General features: G+C 36.6%; 1 protein-coding gene across 1 annotated transcript in view; it reads left to right on the forward strand.

Moving 5' to 3' along the window:
* Positions 1-20,914, forward strand: part of LOC107725079 (nipped-B-like protein A) — a 40,262-nt gene that overhangs the window by 5,820 nt on the left and 13,528 nt on the right. The window contains exons 3-31 of the mRNA XM_016534219.1: positions 700-836; positions 1,878-1,986; positions 3,723-3,877; positions 3,982-4,037; positions 5,109-5,478; positions 5,949-6,668; positions 8,872-9,036; positions 9,859-10,026; positions 10,331-10,402; positions 10,507-10,596; positions 10,930-11,030; positions 11,713-11,799; positions 11,912-12,143; positions 12,939-13,090; positions 13,187-13,267; positions 13,849-13,949; positions 14,060-14,186; positions 14,300-14,382; positions 14,481-14,613; positions 15,454-15,597; positions 15,691-15,777; positions 16,610-16,827; positions 16,941-17,043; positions 17,134-17,232; positions 17,328-17,474; positions 18,471-18,605; positions 18,682-18,780; positions 19,856-19,909; positions 20,003-20,111. Of these exons, the coding sequence (XP_016389705.1) occupies positions 700-836; positions 1,878-1,986; positions 3,723-3,877; positions 3,982-4,037; positions 5,109-5,478; positions 5,949-6,668; positions 8,872-9,036; positions 9,859-10,026; positions 10,331-10,402; positions 10,507-10,596; positions 10,930-11,030; positions 11,713-11,799; positions 11,912-12,143; positions 12,939-13,090; positions 13,187-13,267; positions 13,849-13,949; positions 14,060-14,186; positions 14,300-14,382; positions 14,481-14,613; positions 15,454-15,597; positions 15,691-15,777; positions 16,610-16,827; positions 16,941-17,043; positions 17,134-17,232; positions 17,328-17,474; positions 18,471-18,605; positions 18,682-18,780; positions 19,856-19,909; positions 20,003-20,111 (4,334 nt within the window). The remainder of the gene's footprint in view (positions 1-699; positions 837-1,877; positions 1,987-3,722; positions 3,878-3,981; positions 4,038-5,108; positions 5,479-5,948; positions 6,669-8,871; positions 9,037-9,858; positions 10,027-10,330; positions 10,403-10,506; positions 10,597-10,929; positions 11,031-11,712; positions 11,800-11,911; positions 12,144-12,938; positions 13,091-13,186; positions 13,268-13,848; positions 13,950-14,059; positions 14,187-14,299; positions 14,383-14,480; positions 14,614-15,453; positions 15,598-15,690; positions 15,778-16,609; positions 16,828-16,940; positions 17,044-17,133; positions 17,233-17,327; positions 17,475-18,470; positions 18,606-18,681; positions 18,781-19,855; positions 19,910-20,002; positions 20,112-20,914) is intronic.

A 20,914-nucleotide genomic window follows, 5' to 3' on the forward strand; every position in this document is an offset into this window, starting at 1 on the left:
CGATAAAACGAGCATCTTCCATCCGAAGACTTGTGTTGCATTTCGGGGCAAAGCAAAATAAACATTGTCAAACAACAATATAAAATGCGGTAAACTATTAATTGGTTATTCTACTTAATTGTATTATAAATGATACTACAATTGGAATATGCTGTAAATGAACTGTTCGGCGTGATGGCGTTTAATGTCTCCGACAGCGTCTGTAGTCCCATTTAGCAACTTGATAGCAACCGTATTTTTTAAGAAACGTAACAGTTTTTAAAAATCACGAGTGGGGTGTAACTGATGTGTTTTATGTTGTAGAATAAACCGTGAAAGTATCTTGAGCTTGTGTGAACCACGGACCTTATTTTAGGGGATTTAACCAAACTCCCATTCAAAAAACCCATTGACTCTGGGACGATGGAACCGGAAGTGCTAAAATGCTAACTCGCTTCCGGGGTTTTGCCTACAAAGTCGCATCATAGTTCCACCACTCTATATCACAATTTGATTAAGTGCACAGCCCTTCTTTTGATTTATTCATTCAAATTTTGCCAAATTATCTGACAGTCTGGTGTTATACAATGAATTCCATATTTATAACTGGGTTCTGCAATTCTGACAGGGTTTTACGCATTGTGGAAATCATAGGGCATTCTTTCAGTGTATTCTTTCAGTGGTGTTTGAGTTCGTCAACTCTGATATATTTTTCCACAGAGAACTGAAGGACAGCCTTGGCAGTGATGAGTTGGAGGGAGATGTACCAGTGCTGCTGCAGCTTTTGCTGTCTAGGAACCCCAACATCTTCAGGAATAAGACCGCACCGAGCACTCCCCAGTATCCGGCCCAGGCGGGTAAGAGTCAATCCAAGCACATAGGGAAACTTCTACTACTACAAGCTTGACAGATTGCACTTGTAACAATGCTTACTTTTGGGTTGCTAGTTTGCTGTCAGGTTACTTTCACCCAAGCAGGTAAAAGTCTGCCTGAAGAATGTTTAGTTATCTTTGCGGCTTTTGTCCTTCTGATAAGACAGACTTTGCCTCCCTTTCCTCTCCCTAGAACATGGTGATTTTCCCATCAGAACTACAGAAAGAGGCATTGTTTTTCTCTGACCTTCAGTTATTAAAAAAAAAAAAAAACATTTGTGAAACAACAGAGAAGAAAGAAACAAAACCAAGTGAATTATTTCTCCATAATGTGTATGTTAAGGATAAATAATTAATTTGATTTTGTTTCCTATGTATGCCAAAACAATCAGTATATAAAATCAAGGAACTTTGTTAATATAAAACGCATATAAACGGATATATTTTCCACATGTAATATTGTTGCCACTGCACCATTCATCAGCAAAAGTCTGCATTACATTGACATTATCGCAAAACAATCCAAGCTGATTTGTGCCAGAACACGTGTAGTGTGAATTAAGAGTTTGCATAGCATATCTAACTCGTCTATTTAAAAAACTAAACAAAAAAAGGTTTAGTGCCTAAAAATAAATAGAAAGCTTTGTCAACTTTTGGACAACATACTTTAACATGTGGTAATGGAAATGGCACAGAAAAATGCATGAAAGAATCATTAAAAAAAGATTAGATATAACACTTTTTTCATATAATATAACTTGTATAAATATTCAATATCTATTTAATAAATATTTATTGTTTTAAGTTCTGTGATTTCATTGCAATGACTAAATGCATGAATTATTTCATTCTTTGCTACTTTCCTATATAGCAGCAAAGATTTAGTAATGGTTTGACCTGGCTCATTGGAACCTTGCCAGTCTTTAAACTTTCAGTAACCATCTCAAGTGATGTTATGTTGTTATAGTAGCTTTTCTGCCTGTTGTTTCTCGTCCAGACTATTTTTCACACTCTTGTATTTCACAGGTATAAGTCAGCAGTCAATGGCACCGCCGTATAAAATCACACATGGCTCCATGCAGGGAAGTCCAGCCTCTGCCAATTACCAGGCCTCTATGTCCCACAGCCCCTCTGGGTGAGCCTGCTTTCTAATTCAGTTTTTATGTGGAGTAACTTGTGATACTATTTGTGACACGTTCAGTTTGTTTTCATTGTACGAAGCTAACCAACAACTGCTGTTATTAACAATTTAAAGCCATCATGCAGTATATTTTATAATACCGTGTATGATTTAAAGGGTTAGTTCACCCAAAAATGAAAATTAGACTTATGTTTTACTTACCCTCGAAGCATCCTAGTTGTATATGACTTTCTTGTTTCAGACGAATCCAGTCGGAGTTATATTAAAAATTGTCCTGGCTATTCCAAGCTCTATCATTGCAGTCTGCAGGTGTTGCAGTTGAACAGTCCACAAGTCGTCAAATAAAGAACGCGTATTCATAATAAAACGTGCCTCACACGGCTCCGGGGGGTGAATAAAGGCCTCCAGTAGTGAATGCATGTGTTTTTGTAAGAAACATATCCATATTGGCACCGGGATTCGGTACCCAACCCTAGCCGACATACTATGTCATCCACTGGAACGGCTTCCGCGTATGACAGAAACCGGAAGTGAGAGAAAAGTGTTTATTACATTTGAAATATGGATATTTTTCTTACAAAAACATATGTATTCGCTACAGGAGGCCTTTATTCACCCCCCCGGAGCCGTGTGCGGCACGTTTTATTATGGATGCGTGCGCTTTATTTGACTACTTTTGGACTGTTCAACTGCAACACCCGCTGACTGCAATGATAGAGCTTGGAATAGCCAGGACAATTTTTAATATAACTCCGACTGGATTCGTCTAAAACAAGAAAGTCATATACACCTAGGATGCCTCGAGGGTGAGTAAAACACAGGCTAATTTTCATTTTCGGGTGAACTAACCCTTTAATATGAATTTGATTTGGTATTAACCCATTAATGCTGTGCTAAGGAAAAACAGATATAAATGTCATGATTAATCATAAAAACCTAAGATTTTGTTGTTGCATAGTGCGATTATCAAATTGCAAAGGCTACGATTGAATTAAATAAAAGCGTTGCATGTTTCCGAGTGAAGTGAGGCATTGTACACTTTTACACGTGAGCAGCTCACAATCTGGTGTTTTCAGTACCGTAGTGAGGCTCATTTCACAGTAAATACTTCTCTACACATCTGCTCTGAGTTTGGATCTCTTATAACACGCATTTGGAAACACAACTTGCACCAACCATCTTTCCAGGCTTGTAAAGAGAAACCTGAAGGGCTCTGTGTAGCTTTCAGATAAAATAACAGCTTGTTGGTGTAACGTTTTACATTTAAATATTACAATAGTAACATTTCTTATTTTGTTTAATTTTATTTAGTAATAACTTTATTATAAATAACTGGAATTGTTTTAGAATTTATAATAATTATGATTAGTGATATTTATTATGAGTATTAGATTTTAGACAAAATTACACTTTAATTTGCAATTACAATTTATGTATTTCATATATTTATATAACACTTTATGCATTAAATCGATTAATCAATGATCACAATAATCATTTGTTGCAGCCCTACTAACCAAGGCTGCTTTTATTTAATCAAAAATACAGTGCGATTTAAAATAACTGTTTTCTATGTTTGAATTTAAAATGTTGTTTATTCCTTAAAAAATTATAAAAATAATTGTTAAATAATTTGATGTTCCTTTTTTTTTTTTTTACAAATCAGTATTGGCAAGTAGATTTAGTAAAAACTCTCTGCTGACCATGTCCCTTCCTGTTCCTTATGATAGGCGTTTTGTGCCAGGGCAGTCTGGTTCTGGTGGACGGTTTCTGCCTCAGCAGAGCAGCCCAGTGCCCAGCCCTTATGCCCCTCAGAGCCCTGCTACCGGCTACAGACAGTACCCACACCCTCCAGCCTACAGTCAACACCAGCACCTACAGCAAGGTCTGCACAAAGATGCACACATAGGCAGATCTATAGAGAATCTCTTCCATTGATCGAGACCTTTGTCTGTTTTCTGGCGTATTTAAACTGTGTGTTTTTTCCAGGTTCAGTAGCAAGCCCAATGATTCCAGGAGGCATGAGAAATGTTCACGAGAATAAGGTATTTAAAAGTTTGTTCTACATTAATAGTCGACCAACAGTCGCCAGTTTGACTGATGTGTCAGAATATTGGGACTTTTATTTTGACAACGCTGAGAATGCCAGCACGTGTGTGCATGGAGCTCCCATTCTGTTAAAGGGGGTCATATGATGCGATTTCAAGTTTTCCTTTCTCTTTGGAGTGTTACAAGCTGATTGTGCATAGATAAGATCCCTGAAGTTGCAAAGACTAAAGTCTCAAAACCAAAGAGATATTCTTTATTAGGGCTGGGTATCGATTCAGATGTTTCGATTCGATTTCGATTTTCAAGCTCTCAATTCGATTCGATTTCGACTTTCTATTCGATTTCGATTTTCTATTTGATATTCGATTTGATTTTTGATTTCAATTCTCGATTCGATTTGACTTTAAAAAAGCATCATATGACCCCTTTAAACAAAGTAAATGGAATACATAAATATAATGTTTAAAAATGGAAATAAATATATATTTCATTTTAGCAGGTGCTATGCATTTTTACTGTAATATATTAGCTTCATATTGCAGATTTATTTGGAAAGAAAAAAACAGATTTCCATGGCACTGTTGGTTATAATTCTATAATAGGATTACAGAATCACGAATTTGCCATCAAATCTGTTTATAATTTTCAATTTTAAGTTTAGGATGTTTTTCCAATATTCATTTTCAAATGATTTCTAATTTCGTCATTGCAATGTGATGTAAAATAAATATACATTTAATTTCAACATTTTACTCTGTAACATTATGCAGTTTTAATTTATGTGCTGTCTATTGCTGATGATCGCATTATTTTTCATAGGCATCTGTTTACATAAGAGATCGCTAGTTTCTCCGTCCTGTTTATGTGTGTTTTTGTTCGGGAGGTTTTGTACTAGTTCAGAAGATGTGAAATAGTGCCCCCGAGTGTATAACAGTGAAAACACGGAAAGCCGTAAAAACTCGTCTTTGGCAGGGAAGCATTTTCTTGTAAAAGATGAGATAACTCGTCAATGGCGGGCAAAGAGTTAAGAAGCTGTTCTGATTGTGTATTTCTCTGAAAACCATTAGGATCAGATGAGGGCAGGTTTCACGTCTCACATACTGCAGTCATCTCCACCTTACACTCCTCCTTGCGATGGGGCTCAAGAAATGCATCTGGGCTCCCCAGACAAGCAGCGTGGTCTGAACCCTAACGAGGGAGAGCGGGACCCGGCCGATAAGGCTGCTGTGTATGATATTGTGGGCTCGCCAATAAAAGACCCTACTAAGCTGATCCTGAGGCAGTCACGGGCCAGGCCAACAGAGGTGGAGCTTGGGGGAATGTACCCCGGTTCAGACCCAGAAGGAGAGCTTGTTGAGGCTCTTGCTGCAATAGAAAGGATGGAAAGTGAAGCGGCCATGGAGACGGACCGTGGTGCTAAAGAGGTGCAGGATAAAGGTATGATGCAGGATGTCAGTAAACACATTGTCTCCAAAACGGATATGTGCACTGATATAGAAACTTGCCTGATAAATATAGCATACATACATGATACATGCAGATTATTATTTTTATGTTATGGAATATAGTTATTTATAAGACTTTGCGCTACGGGAGTCCCGAGTTCGAAAACCCAGCTTGAGGACCTTTCCCAATCCCGCCCTCCTCTTTCTCTCTCCCACTTTGCCTCCTCTAAACTGTCCTCTAAAAATAAAGGCAAAAATGCCAAAAATTAATCTAAATGGTAGTTATATATCCAAATCATATTTCAATGCATAAGCAAAAGAAAGAAGAAATTGTGTTTTTTGAAAAGAAAATGAAGCCTGTTATGCCTTAATGACCTACGTTTTGACATTATCTTCTTTAATAAGAACCCTCCCTCAATTTTCATGATAAAAATTATGAATCTGATCTCTTTCTCTCTGTAGATAAGCCTTTGAAGAAGCGCAAACAGGACTCTCACCCGCAGGAGCCTGGTGCAGCTGGCACAGCTGGTTCAGGCTCTGGGGCTCCAGGTGGAGGAGGAGGGGCTAACGCAGGGCACAGGCTCGCCCCTCAGGAGGCCAGCGCCGCCAGCACCAGTGCCAGCGCCAGCCGCCCAGGCCTGCAAGTGAGCTTGGAGCAAGCGGGCAGAGTGGAGGACACCTGCATGGGCATGCCCATCCCTGCCAGCGAGGCTCAGCGCTGGCCTCAGGAGCCGCAGGAAGGGGTCACTCCGAAGGCCCTCAAACACAAGCACGACCACGCTCCAGAACACCGACATCAGCCCGATACCCCGCGGCAGAAGCACAGACCCGAGGGGCGGCACGGTGATGTCGGCACGCAGTGTGCGGCTCAGTCGGGGAGTAAACCAGCAGAGCTTCCTCCGTACATGCTGGGAGAAAACACCAGTTCGGGAGTGCTTAAAAACTTCACCATTCCCAAAATCAGGAAAGATCTCGGAGCAGGAGATATTCCAGAAGGCTGGAAGCAGCCGTGTGTGCGGCTGGAGAGACTGGAACCAGAGGTGGACGTGAAGAAGACTGTCAAGCCTGTGGTTGTTCTGCAGAAACTCTCCATCGATGAGGTGCAGAGGCTCATGAGGGAGAGAGACTCGCGTGGCTCCAAGTCTGGCAAGAACAGGCTCTCCTCTGGGAGATCTGGGAAAGGTAGGGGAACTCCTTTTATCTTTACTCTTTCCAGTTTGAATAACTGTTTCCCGCTCTGAGAACAGGTTTTTACTTTCGAATTGAATGAACAGCCAGGCAGGGAGATGTATTACTTGGCTGCTTGTAAAAGGGTAGTTATGCGAAATGTGTCTTGACTTTTCCAGCTGGTAAGAGCTGAACTGTTACCAGGTTTTTTTTATGTTTGTTTGAAATGGCTCTTATAAGGGGTTGTCATACGTTTTGAAATAGTGTCTCATTTGTATTGCTAGATTTGTTGTGTGATGGTTTAGAATTATAGAATACAAAATAATTGTACAGTAATAATTGTACTGTTAATTAAATGGTTGTATTTATTTATGTCTTATAAACGTAATATTAATTGCTGGTGTGTTATTGATTGACGGTTTTTTTTAAACAGTTGTTGATACAATTGTCATGATCAGTTTTATATTAGTATTATTTAGTATTACAGTATTTATTAATATTTTGAATTGAACTTCTGTTTTATAATTCTGCTTTGCATTTAAATTTTTCTATTTTGTTTTAGTAATTTTATGTGCTTTTTAGGGCTGCCACTAACGACTATTTTTATTTCGATTAAACTATCGACTAATTACTCGATTAATCTAAACGATTAATTTCTCACACAAAAAATCAACAATTTTACTTAAGAATATTTTATTAAACTATATTTCATTAAACCAAATGAAATCCAAAAGTAAAGTGCAACATAAAGTGCAAGAAGCAAGTGTCCATCTCATAGTCCAAATCACTGAAATCAAAGTTCAGTATAATAGTGTAAGAATGACTTAATATTAATAAAATCAATTAATTGGAGATGCTTTTAATTATTAAAATTTAATGGAACTATTAAAATAGAATCCAGAAAATAATGGAAAACAGAATTTAGTAAAGATAAAACTGTAAAACTCAATTAATTAGACAGGCTTTTTGATTAATACAATTTAATTGAACCATTAAAACGTATAACTGCATATCATATAATTGTTTAATTAAATCGTAGTGTTTGTGAATTCACAATTATGCTTAATTATGATTTTTAAATGGGTTTAATATATCATGCAGCCTTGGAAAACAGACTAATAATGTGTTTTATACATTCTCGTCCGTGAAATGCGCCACTTCCAGTATTTTGCCGGTTAGTCGACGCGAGCAAAATGAAGTCGAGGATTTTTAAAAATCGAATAGTCAAATAAAATCGAGTAATCGCGACAGCCCTAGCGCTTTTGTCGTTTTTATTAGCTTTTGGTGTTTTTGCAAATATTTCTATATAATTTTCTTTTTTTAATTCCGTTATTTTAGTCGTTTAACTTCCACTTATTTTATTTCAGTTAGATGCCAAGGTATCATTTCTAACTTTTGTGTACATTTAAAAAATTTTTTTCCAATATTTGTATTTTATTTCAGATTTTTCAGATAGTCTAAGCATTGTTTTTTTAAGTTTGTTTATAAAAAACGGCAACGGTCACTCACGATATCACACTATAATGCCAAACCAATTTTCCACAGTAAAATTTAACATGCTTTTGAACATACTCATTTATTCAACATCTCTCTATTAAGATTTTTTTATTTATTCCTGAAAAACTGTGTATGTTTTCAGGTGTCTGACAGCAATATCAGTTAAGTAAATATTGAATAATTGAAAGAATGCAAGAGTAGTTAAATGTAAAAAAAATATGATTTTATTCCGTAACAAAAACAAACAAACATCTAAATTAAAAAAGGAAAACATTCACACGTACTTGAGGCTATTGTCACCTGCAACAAACTTATGGCCCTTTAAATTTGTTCATTTTTATTTTAGTATAAAACTATCAAGATTCGCAGACCAACTTAACAAAAACAGTCTTTCTGTTCTTCTTGGATAATACTGTAATTATTGTAATAGGCACGCTCAATATTTTTGACATTGGTGTCTGATTATTAAAGTATAAATGTATGAAATGTTGCATGTTGCCGCTACATAAATTGGGTTTTAATTTGGGTTTTGGGTTATTACTTCTAGTATTCTGAAGTATCGGTACTTTTGACATTCCTAGTGGTCAGTTTATTTAAGCTTGTTAAAACCATTGAGAGATGTTGTTTGTCTAGTCCCAATTACAGTTGATATAAAGGAGAGGATTTCAAACCTTGTGTGTGCTGTAGGCAATGCAAGTTGAACGTAAGTCTCTGTGCACAGGTGGAATAGACCCGTCAGTGCTGAAGGATCTTCCTCCTGAGCTGCTGGCAGAGATCGAGTCCACCATGCCTCTGTGTGAGCGGGTAAAGATGAACAAACGCAAACGCAGCACTGTCAATGAGAGGCCTAAATATGCAGAGGACAGCTCAGAGGACGAGGATTTCTGTGAGTAGCATCACTGTAATGATAACGGTCTGCTTCCACACAAAGAGGAACACCAAATCTGTCAATCAAATGCAATATTAATCGGGTTTTTCATTATGTATCCTAACCTAACTGGACATTGTCTTAACTAAGTTCACAAGGTGCATCCTGGGATGCTTTTTAAACAGTAGTAATTTAGTAAAATGTACATGCTGGACACTTGTTGACTGATTTCCCTTAAAGGGTCATGAAACCCCAGACTACTTTTTCTGAGATTTTAGCAGAGGTGTTTTTGTTGCACATATATATATGTTTTCGATGCAGAGTGCAAATGGCTGTGGATTTATTTGTGATTTTAACTCGATGGGAATGAAATGAAACTGTCAGAACTGTGTGTGTGTTGTCTGTCTCCCCTCTTCCCCCTCCTCCGCTCCGCTGCGCACCACACCCACTTTTTTTACATTTTTTAAAACTGTGGTGAGAACTAACCAGTGCTGCACCCACTTTTTTTAGCATTTTTTTAAAACTGTGGTGAGAACTAACCAGTGCTGAAACCGGGGGTTTCATGACCCTTTAACGATCAACTCCAATACATCCATTAAAAAAAACAAATAATAGAACAAGTAAAAATTTTAACCAAACTGATGCCCCCTTGCCCTGAGTTTTCACTCATAAATTGCTAGTAAATTTCACAAGTAATTACAAAGAAACTGCAAGTAACCTTGAATTAAATGTGAAATTGATGTAGAAAAGCTGAAACGGTATTTTCAAAATGTTCCTCAAAAATTCTTGTTTTATTTACTTAACTTTATTTACATTTATGGTCTCTGTTTTCTGCCCCAGCATCTCGTAAACGTCAGAAGAAGGATCGTGACAGAATGTGGGAGTTTGAGGAGCGCGACCGGAGGAATTCAGGAGAGCATCGAAGAGGAAGCTACGACACACGCAGAGGCTCAGGCAGCCGATATGACGACTCTGACCAAGATTCACCTCCCCCCAGCCTTAGTGACGGTTAGAATGAAAATTCTGTCATCATTTACTCACTCTCATGTCATTGCAAACCCGTAAGACTTTCTGTCCCTCCATTAAAAGTCCAGGTAACCAAAACGTAAAAGATCCGAAAAGGTCTGTAAATGATGTAATGTTTACATAATTTTCCTTTTTGGGTGAACTATCCCTTTGAGCATTTAATTATGAAATCAAAGATCTGCTCCAAAACTTAGAGTAGCTATAGTGTCATCATATTTGAGATTAGTTTGAAATTTGTTTAAATGGTTTATTAGTGGTTGAGTTAGAGTTTGTTTTTTTCTTTCAGTTGCAAGACGTTTAAAGATGAAGGAGAAGCAGAAGAGGAGGAAAGCGTATGAGCCCAAGTTAACGCCTGAAGGTAAACCCTTTCACCTCTTTCTCAACCATCTCACCTTTGTAGCATTTCCATCAGAATGATGCTCATTAAATACTCCCCTGTATTTTTCTACTTTTTTTCCGCAGAAATGATGGACTCTTCCACTTTTAAGAGGTTCTCGTTGAGTATTGACAACATCTTGGAGAATCTTGAGGATGTGGACTTTAATGGTCAGGGTCGGGCAATATATCCCCTTTTTTGTAGATCTTACCACCCTGTATGATATTTGCTCAGTTAAATCCAATAATTGTTTATTATTAATTTTAGGGTGCTGTTTCCAAAAATAGTGTCTGTTTTGCTCTAACGCATCACACTTTCTCACAAATTATGATTTGAATATGAATATGATATTCTTTAATCAGCATTTTTCTTTAATCAGCAATTTTTGCAAAATAGTAGATATTAGTAGTATTTCAGAATTTTTTATTTTTTTTGGCAGATGCAGGACTTTACATACCATCTCTTTCAGTTTTTGACTATTCTGTGTTGACACATTTGTTTGTTCTTAGATGATGATGAGATCCCTCAGGAGCTGTTGTTAGGGAAACAGCAGCTAAATGAATTGGGTAGTGAATCTGCTAAGATAAAAGCCATGGGCATCACCTGCAGGGTAAGAGATACATTATTGTATACTACTCCTTTTATGCAATTGTTAAAAGCCCCATGAAATCTATATAATAGTACATCTATAAAGAGCATCTGTATGATGAAAAAGTTTAAGTGCACGTTAGTTGCGTTACAGACACAATTATTGATTTAAAAAAAAATTTTTTTTGAAAGAAGTCTCTTATGCTTACCAAGGTTGCATTTATTTGATCAAAAATACAGTAAAAACAGTAATATTGTGGGAAATTATTACAATTTAAAATAACTGTTTTCTATTTGAATATTTTACAATGTAATTTATTCCTGTGATGCAAAGTTGAATTTTCAGCATCATTACTCCAGTCTTCAGTGTCACATGATCCTTTAGAAATCATTCTAATATGCTGATTTGCTGCTCAAGAATCATTTCTTATTAGTATCATTGTTGGAAACAGTTGCTACTTAATATTTTGGTGGAATATTTTTTTCAGGATTCTTTGAACAGTTCAAAAGTACAACATTCATTTGAAATAGAAATCTTTTGTAATATTATAAATATTATAAATATTATATTATAAATAGTCTGTATAGAGTACATTTATATAGTGCACAGAAATCTCAGAGAGCAAAAAAAAAAATCCTGTTTTTTGTAACATCCACTCTGGCTATATACCTCATTCTGTTGTTTTTTTTCCTCTAATGCCCAGATTCCTTCTGATAAACTGGTGAAACTGTTGAATATTCTGGAGAAGAACATTCTGGATGGATCCGGTCTTTCTACACATATGAACCATGTAAAATCACTTAATCATGTTGGTTTTTCGAGTGACACTTTCACACTTCAAATGATGCCTTTACTTGTAGTTCAGTGCTTTCCCTCAGTCTTCTCTCTCTGGTCTTCATCAGGATAACGATGGAGAGGACGAGGAGCGTCTCTGGCGGGATCTCATCATGGAGCGTGTGACCAAATCAGGGGATGCGTGTCTGACAGCACTGAACATCATGACATCATCACACATGCCCAAAGCCGTGTACATTGAAGACGTGATCGAGAGAGTTCTGCAGTACACTAAGTTCCACCTGCAGAATACTCTTTACCCACAGTATGATCCGGTCTACAGAATTGACCCTAAAGGAGGTGAGACGCTTCACTTCTGCTGAAGGGCCGTTCACACCAAGTCTGATTTATTTAAATGATACAAAATCATAAAATATTTTGCTCTAAAATGATTCACTATATTTAATGTCTAAATGAATTGTTTGACAATTTTAAGAAAAAAAAGGATGTACCCTACAAGTAAAAAATAAAATTATTTTGAATAAATTTTTTGACATCACAAATAAAAATGGGAAAAAAAAAATTACTGCCATTTTTTGGCCTTTTTTGAAAATCACTTCATTTCTGCTGAAGGCCTGTTCACACCAAGTCTGATGTGTCTAAATGGTACAAAACCATAAAATATTCAAAAAAAAAGGTTTTGCTTTAGAACTTTTCACTGAATTTAAAGCCTGAATGATTTTTTAGACAAATGTATGACGAAAAAAGATGTACCCTTCAAGTAAGAAAAAAAAGTCATAAGGAAAACAAGTATGTTGCATTAATTGTCTGACATCTTGATAAAGAATAATCACAAATAAAAGTGCAGTATTTTGGTTATTCTGACAGAGTTCGTAGAAATGTATTTATATTTAAAAACTTGAGCAATTTTAAATGTTTTTATAGATGATTAAAATTACATATTTTATAAATGAACTAAATTTGGTATTATTATAATTAATAATGATAATAATAATTTTCTTTTTTTGACAAATTTTACGTTGGTGTTTACTTCCAGTGTTGTAAATTACCAGTACATTAAATAACATTAAATGTCAAACTTTGTAAATGAACTACTTCCTAACATGATGTGGTATGAACCATGTGTGGTTTCAGGTTCCATGCTGAGCTCCAAAGCAAAGCGAGCCAAGTGCTCCACCGCCAAGCAGAGAGTCATCATCATGCTCTATAACAAAGTGTGTGACGTCGTCAGCAACATCTCAGAGCTGCTGGAAATTCAGCTGTTGACCGATACAACAATATTGCAGGTAGGAACTGATCGATGCAGCGTATTTTTGTATGCTCCTATAGTTTATTTGCATTTATTGTATGTTGTATCGCGCTGTGTTTTTGTTCTTCTGCAGGTCTCTTCGATGGGCATTACTCCTTTCTTTGTGGAGAATGTCAGTGAGCTGCAGCTGTGTGCCATAAAGCTGGTGACGGCGGTATGTTTTCTTAGATTAGCTGCACAACCTTGTGCTTTTGGTTTATCATGCATTGAAAGCATCTTTCAACATTGTTAAAATTACATCTCACCAGTCATTAAACTATTTTGCATGATTTCATAAAAAATTACTAAGAGATTTATAATTATAAAATATTTAATCCTATAAATATAATCAAATTATTTTCAAAATTCAATAACAAAACTATTTAGCCATTTTCACCCTTCCTTCTGTCAGGAATGTCTCTCTTTTTTCTTTTATTTATTATTTTATACCAAAATGAGTTAAAATAATTACAAAATGTAATTAATTATGAAATAAATTATTATAATGCTCTTAATATAATCAAATTATTAATTTATAAAATTACATTATAACAGCAAAATTAATTTAGCTGTTTTTTCCAAAATTACCCATTCTGATCCTTAAATTGTCCTTAAATACTTATTTTGGCTTAAAATCTGGAATTCGGCTTTTGTTTTCTTCTCTTGCGACCAAAGAAAATCGATCTTTTTTTTTTATGAATTAAACTGTCAAAACATGACACTAATGGAGGCATTTCACTTCTCTCTTTGTCTCAGGTGTTCTCTCGTTACGAGAAGCACAGACAGTTAATTCTAGAGGAGATCTTCACCTCTTTGGCCAGACTGCCCACCAGCAAACGCAGCCTCAGGAACTTCAGGTATTGATATGACTGCCTAAATTCAGATGGCAGTTCTGCCTAAACTATTGACTGTGAACTATTGATAAACACAAGTGTTTCCTGCATGTCGAATCTGTCTGTGTGTTTAGGTTGAACAGTAGCGATGCCGAGGGTGAGCCCATATTCATTCAGATGGTTAGTGCTCTGGTGCTGCAACTAATTCAGTGCGTGGTCCATCTGCCCTCTGAGAAAGACTCTGAAGACGATCACAAAAAGGTACTAGATACTCACCCAACACCACTTGAGATAGTCTCACATTTGTACTATCGCTGTGAAGTCTGTTGTTGATTGCAGGCTATATTAACAATGTGGATTAAACCGTTTTTCAGGTTGACGACGATGTGTTCATCACCAACTCGTATGAAACGGCCAGACGGACGGCTCAGAACTTCCTCTCTGTCTTCCTCAAGAAGTCAGAACACCCCTCCTGTTTTCCTTTTTTTTCTTTATAAAGTATGTGTGTGTGTGTAGTACTCAGTGTGTGTATTCTGTATTGTAACTACGTCTCAGGTGTGGCAGTAAACAGGGTGAGGAAGACTACAGGCCGCTGTTTGAGAATTTTGTGCAGGATCTGCTGTCTACGGTCAACAAACCCGATTGGCCTGCTTCAGAATTACTGCTAAGCCTGCTGGGAAGATTACTGGTATGAACAAGGCATAGCCAATCACGTTATCTGCAACAGAGCATTAACGTCCCTGACCGTGCTAAACATAAAAACACATGCATATGTATGATAGAGATTTAGCCGATTTGTGTTAATTAAAATGAGATAAAATAAATGTTCAAAATGAGTTTAATTCTGAAATTAACAAATTTAAATTAAATAATTATAAATATAATAATGTTTCTTTTTATTTCACAATTTATATATAATTTAAACATGATTTATAGATATAATGTATATGGTTTATTTCGATTACTATTTTATTTTTTATACATTTTTGTACAATTATGTTTGAGTGTATGTATGGATGGGTAGATTGTGAAACTAAAAGCTACCCATATATTCTTAAAAATCTAGTGTCCTTGTTGCATTTTAATTGTACTTACTATAGTAATAAGAGTCATTTAGTTATAATTTTGAGCAACTCTAAACCAAATCCCAAACCTATAGTACGTTAATTAATATTACTCAGTAATTATTCGTATAGTTAAACTGTAATACCATAAAATAAAGTGTTACCAAAATTTGTAAAATGAAAATGATTCAAATATGTAATCAATTAAATGTATTATTTCTCATGTTTTAATATAAATTGTTTATGTGAAACAAGGGTTTAAGCAGACAAAATACAGTTAAGAACCCCTGATATATATATATATATATATAATAAAATGTGTAAGGTTTCTAACATTGTAAAAAGATTGATAATAAAAATGCAGTTTGGATAATAAAAGAAAATACAATAAGTGATTGCAGTGAAACACATAGCGTTGTTCTTTCTTCTTCAATGACCCTTGACCCTTCATACTCTGTCCCCAGGTGCACCAATTCAGTAACAAGCAGACAGAGATGGCACTGCGAGTAGCATCACTGGACTATCTGGGTACTGTAGCAGCCAGATTGAGGAAAGATGCTGTCACCAGCAGGATGGACCAGAAAGCCATCAACCGCATCATCAGAGAGGTACGTGCACATGTATCTACATTTACACATGCATCTCATAAACACTCAATTTTAAATGTGTTTTTACCCAATGCTTTTTCTGTGTGCGTTTAGAGCTCAGAGGGAGACGAGACTCAGCGGCTACAGAAAGCCTTATTGGGTTATATGGATGAAAATGCAGAAACAGACCCTGCCCTCACAGTGAGTCCAGCTCAGATGCTCTTCATGTCCCGTGGTCTTTATATAGAGTTGGGTTCAGCCAATAAGTTTTTCTCTCATCAAGTGTCAAAATCTAAAGTGCATGTAAGGTTGCCTGTGGTTAATGTAACACCTGGAAATAACAGTACCAGTCAAATGTTTAGACATGCAAGACTCAATTTGTTTCTCATTATCCAAAAAACTTTTGCACTAAAGGTTTATGCTTAAAATTATTAGTAAAAGTTGGTGGAGAGAATCCTTTAAATTATATATAGGGGCTTTAAATGTACCTAGAGAATTTAGATTTTGTTTCACATTTCCATTTGTGTTATTTTATAACTTTAATGACACTTAACTTTTAAAATAATGTCCCATTAACTACAGAGAATAGTAATATTAAATGACAAGCTGTCTTCTGTTTGATACTATATGATATATAATTTAATTATTAATTAAATGATTATGCTAATTAATATTATTTATAACAGTAATAATAATAGACATGCACAAAATTAGTTTTAGTCATAGCAGATATCAGTAATAATTGTTGTTGTAATTTATTATTATTAATGATGCTTTTTAATAATAATAATTAATTTTTGAAACATGCACAAAATTAGCATGTTACAAATAGGAGATATCAGTGATAATAATACAAGTGATATTGTTATTAATGCTAATAACATATGGTAGTTAATTATGTAGATGATAATTTTTTATAATGAGACATGCACAACATTAGCGTTTTACTCATTGCAGATATCAACTAATTTGCCCTTTTTTTCTGCTCTTAAACCGTCATGTCAGAATTCCTCAATCTAATTTTGTATTGTAGTTTGCACGCAAATTTTACATCGCTCAGTGGTTCAGAGACTGCACTACGGAGGCTGAGAAGGCCATGAGGAATCAGAATCAAAAGGAGGATGACTCGGAGGGCACGCAGCACGCCAAAGAACTCCAGGCCACCGGAGACATCATGCAGCGTGCAGAAACTCGCAAGAAATTCCTCCACACCGTCATTAAATCAACTCCCAATCAATTTACTACTCTCAGGTATTACCACACAAATATCTCTGCTTTAATGATGTAACATCCTCAGCCTCAGTCAAGACCTCAAGTTATAATGGGTATATTGTGCTATTAATGGCAAATAAATCTTTTGGCAGGATGAATTCAGACACTGTGGACTATGAGGACGCCTGCCTTATCGTACGCTACTTGGCCTCCACCAGGCCCTTCTCTCAGAGCTTTGACATCTACCTGACACAGGTGAGAAGATTGGTCTGAAATGTACACATAATCAGTTTCCATCTGGTATTAAAGTGCCTAACAAATGCTTCATTTTCTATTTTCTTTTAGATTCTGAGAGTGTTAGGGGAGAGCGCCATAGCTGTCAGGACCAAAGCCATGAAGTGTCTGTCTGAGGTGGTGGCTGTTGACCCCAGTATACTGGCCAGGGTAAGAAATGCAGCTGCATTTAAACTGGCAGCACAACACTGTAGGTGCTTCTGGCAGAGTTGATCGTTTAACTGGTATGTTTGTCTGTTATGTAGTCTGATATGCAGCGTGGTGTTCATGGCCGATTGATGGATAACTCCACCAGTGTGAGGGAAGCAGCGGTCGAGCTGCTGGGACGGTTTGTGTTGAGTCGACCTCAGCTGACGGAGCAGTACTATGACATGCTTATCGAGAGGATACTGGTATGACTGCAATTCAGATCACTGTCTGAAGGTTTAAGGAGCAAAATGTAAAGCTTTTATCACTGACATATGGAGCAGTATCTGTATATTTATGTAAATGTACACAAATGAAGAATGCATTAAATTGACATTCATAATCTTTAAAGCTGCAGTCCGTAACTTTTTTTTGGTTAAAAATGATCCGAAATCAATATTTGAGCAAGTACATAACCAGCCAGTGTTCAAAACTATCGCCTTAAATTGAGAAATTGAAATCTACACGCTAATACACACTATACTCATAATTACCAATGCTGATGTTGTTAACATTAATCATTTGAGAATAAAGTATAACAATAATAAGCGACAAAGAGGCAAAACTTACGGACTGCAGCTTTAAAAATTATTTAAATAAATGCTTTTTTTTCTTTCTATTAAACCAAAAAAATCCTGAAAAAATTTCAGCACAACTGTTTTGGATTGGTAATAAGAAATGTTTATTAATCAGCAAATCATCATATTACAATAATTTCTGAAGGATCATGTGACCCTGAAAACTGGAGTAATTATGCTGAAAATTTAGCTTTGCCATCATTGGAATAAATTACATTTTAAAATGTATTACAACAGAACATGATTATTTTAATTTGTAATAATATTTCATAGTATTGCTGTTTTTCGATCAGATAAATGTGAACATAAAACGCTTTTTTGTTATGCATGCAGCTTTTATGACCTCATAACAATTTATAAATATAGGTGATGTTTGTCATTTTAAAAGCTAATTTGACATATTGCAAGACCACTTAAAATGAACTTGTAAAGACAAAAATGTTTTCACACTGACTGCTGTCATTGTAAGACAGTGAGCAGCTCCGTTTGTTTGTCCGAGGGAGCAACAGTAACTAAGGGGGGTGGGGCTTACCGATAGGTCAATTGTGTTTTTTCCTGCTATTTTGAATATTGTACATGTAATCTGTGAGAAGTGTAAAGTGATTTTATGTGCTTTCACTCCAGGACACCGGTATCAGCGTGAGGAAGAGGGTGATCAAGATTCTGAGAGACATCTGTTTAGAACAGCCCAACTTCAGTAAGATCACAGAGATGTGCGTGAAGATGATCCGCAGGGTCAATGACGAGGAGGGCATCAAGGTGCAACCACATTCTCTGTTGTGATAGGTTTTTCCAGTTAGTGCCAAAAGTGCTAACAGTCTTTCTCTCCCTACAGAAACTGGTGAATGAAACATTCCAGAAGCTGTGGTTTACACCCACAGCCAGCCACGACAAAGAAACAATGAATAGGAAGATTCTCAACATCACTGATGTGGTCAGTCCAACTGTTTAAATTGTATGTATGTGTGTGTGTGTGTGTGTGTCTGACCCCAAGTTTGATTCTGCATTTGTATTATTTGGCTCTAATTCAGCTGATTGTGGTTGTAGCTAGGTAACACTTGAGAAGGCGTGTTTTCATACCTTTTGCTTTTACTACCAAAACATAAGACCTTTCAGTGGTGCTTGCATATATCTGCAGCAGATGCATTGCAAGATATGCAGAAAATGTAAGCTTCTCCCTGAAGGCAAGTTCTGCATCAGCAGTGAGAAATGCAATTGCTGCTCTTTTTGCAGGACATGAGTCTTGCTCTCCTGGATCATTTCATATGAAATGCATCCTAACCCTTGTAATTAAGGGAACTTGAGTATGATTCCTTGGTGCGTACAGGAAATAAAGGTGCTGTGTGTAATTTTTTTGACTGCACTAAAGCATAAAAATACCATATTACATTTGCAGATAGTAAGGAAACATGCTAGGTTCACATGTTTCTCTGAAAATCGATGCTACAGCCAGTTATTCTGCTTTGAAATGTGGGTTCCTTGTCAGAATGTCTGTTTTTGTTTTGGTCTGTGTGACTCCGCCCACTGCCTGTTTACCCAATAGTATTTCGACACCCTGGGTTGCCAGTTGCTGGAAAACACAGCATATTGGAGCCATGGAAAGGTCAGAGATCGCAGATTCTGCCTGACCCAAAAAGCCTCTGCATCCAACTAAAAAGCTCTATGGTTATTAAAACAAGAATAAATCAACTCATCAACTTATAGTGTAAGAGTTGCCTTCCATTGTCAATTGTGCTCATTCCTCAATCTGGCAACCCGTGTGAGCTTTGCATCTGAGGAAGTGGGGCAGGAGAAACAACTCTCTCCAGTATTTTGAATTTGGATTGCAGTACCCATTTCAACCGCTAGCCGTCAATATTACATAACTGCACCTTGAATAAAGCAACTTTCACACAAATCGATCAAATCAGACTGATTTGTGTCCATACCTAAAGATCTAGTGTGAAAAAGGCTTTTCTTTTAAATAGTGCATCATCCCCTAGCTGAACTTATTCTTTACTGTACTGCAGGTCGCTGCCTGTAAGGACACTGGCTATGACTGGTTTGAGCAGCTCCTGCAGAATGTAAGTGTTTTCAAGTCAAATCAGTTTCCATCTGCCGGTCTCTAGTTTGGAGGATTGTAGAGCTGTAATTCAAAGTGTTTTCTTTTTTTATAGCTTTTAAAGTCAGAGGAGGACTCATCCTATAAGCCAGCCAGGAAGGCCTGTGTTCAGTTGGTGGACAATCTTGTGGAGTACATCCTCAAATACGAGGAGGCAATTGCAGGTACGCACACGCTACTAGAAATCTGATTTGTTTTAGAAAATCAGTTGATTAATCCTGTAAAGCCTGATGTATGAAATAATAGTCACAAAAAATCTAATTTTATTGAAATGGAGCAGTTTATTGAACCAAAATATTGAAAAAAAGCAAAATATTGAAACTATACAGCAAAATATTGAAAAAAAGTTTGCATATGCACTTTTTCTTGAGTATCATATTTATTTGATATATCAGGCTTTTATGTTTCATGTAGTGCTGTCAAAATTAGCTTGTTATCGCAGGCGATTAATGTTTACAGTTTAACGGCGGTAAAAATATTTAACACCGTTAACGCCGGGGCGGAGCTAGGGTTGGCCACCCCTGTCACTACTGCTGCTTCTGTCTTTATTTCTTGACAAGAGAATAAAATAAAATGCTTTTATTTAGACGCAGAATGTCTTTACGACCACATCAAACAGGAGATTTTTCAGAAGCGCACCTCAGCGCAGGCGCTAGTCAAATGAGCATGGAAATGGTACAGGTGATGAGGGAGCTTCAGTAGAACAACAGTGAACTGCGGTCAAATGAGATGTATGCAGTAAAAACAACTTTTTCTGTCCTGTCAGCTAGGGTTGTGACGGTGAGGAAATTTTCCCACCGGTTAATCGACGTGTGACAACACCGGTAATACCGGTATCACAGCGGGGGCGTTCCCTCTTTTCCTCGCTTTCCTTCGCTTTTAAATGGCTTGTAAAAGCAGCGTGCGCATTTTACTTTCACTTTCAAATACCGGCAATTCGGCATAAAGCAATTGTTCGTTTTTAGTT

The sequence above is a fragment of the Sinocyclocheilus rhinocerous genome, unplaced genomic scaffold, assembly GCF_001515625.1.
Source record: "Sinocyclocheilus rhinocerous isolate Xijiao unplaced genomic scaffold, SAMN03320098_v1.1 scaffold1295, whole genome shotgun sequence".
Lineage (NCBI taxonomy): Eukaryota > Metazoa > Chordata > Actinopteri > Cypriniformes > Cyprinidae > Sinocyclocheilus > Sinocyclocheilus rhinocerous.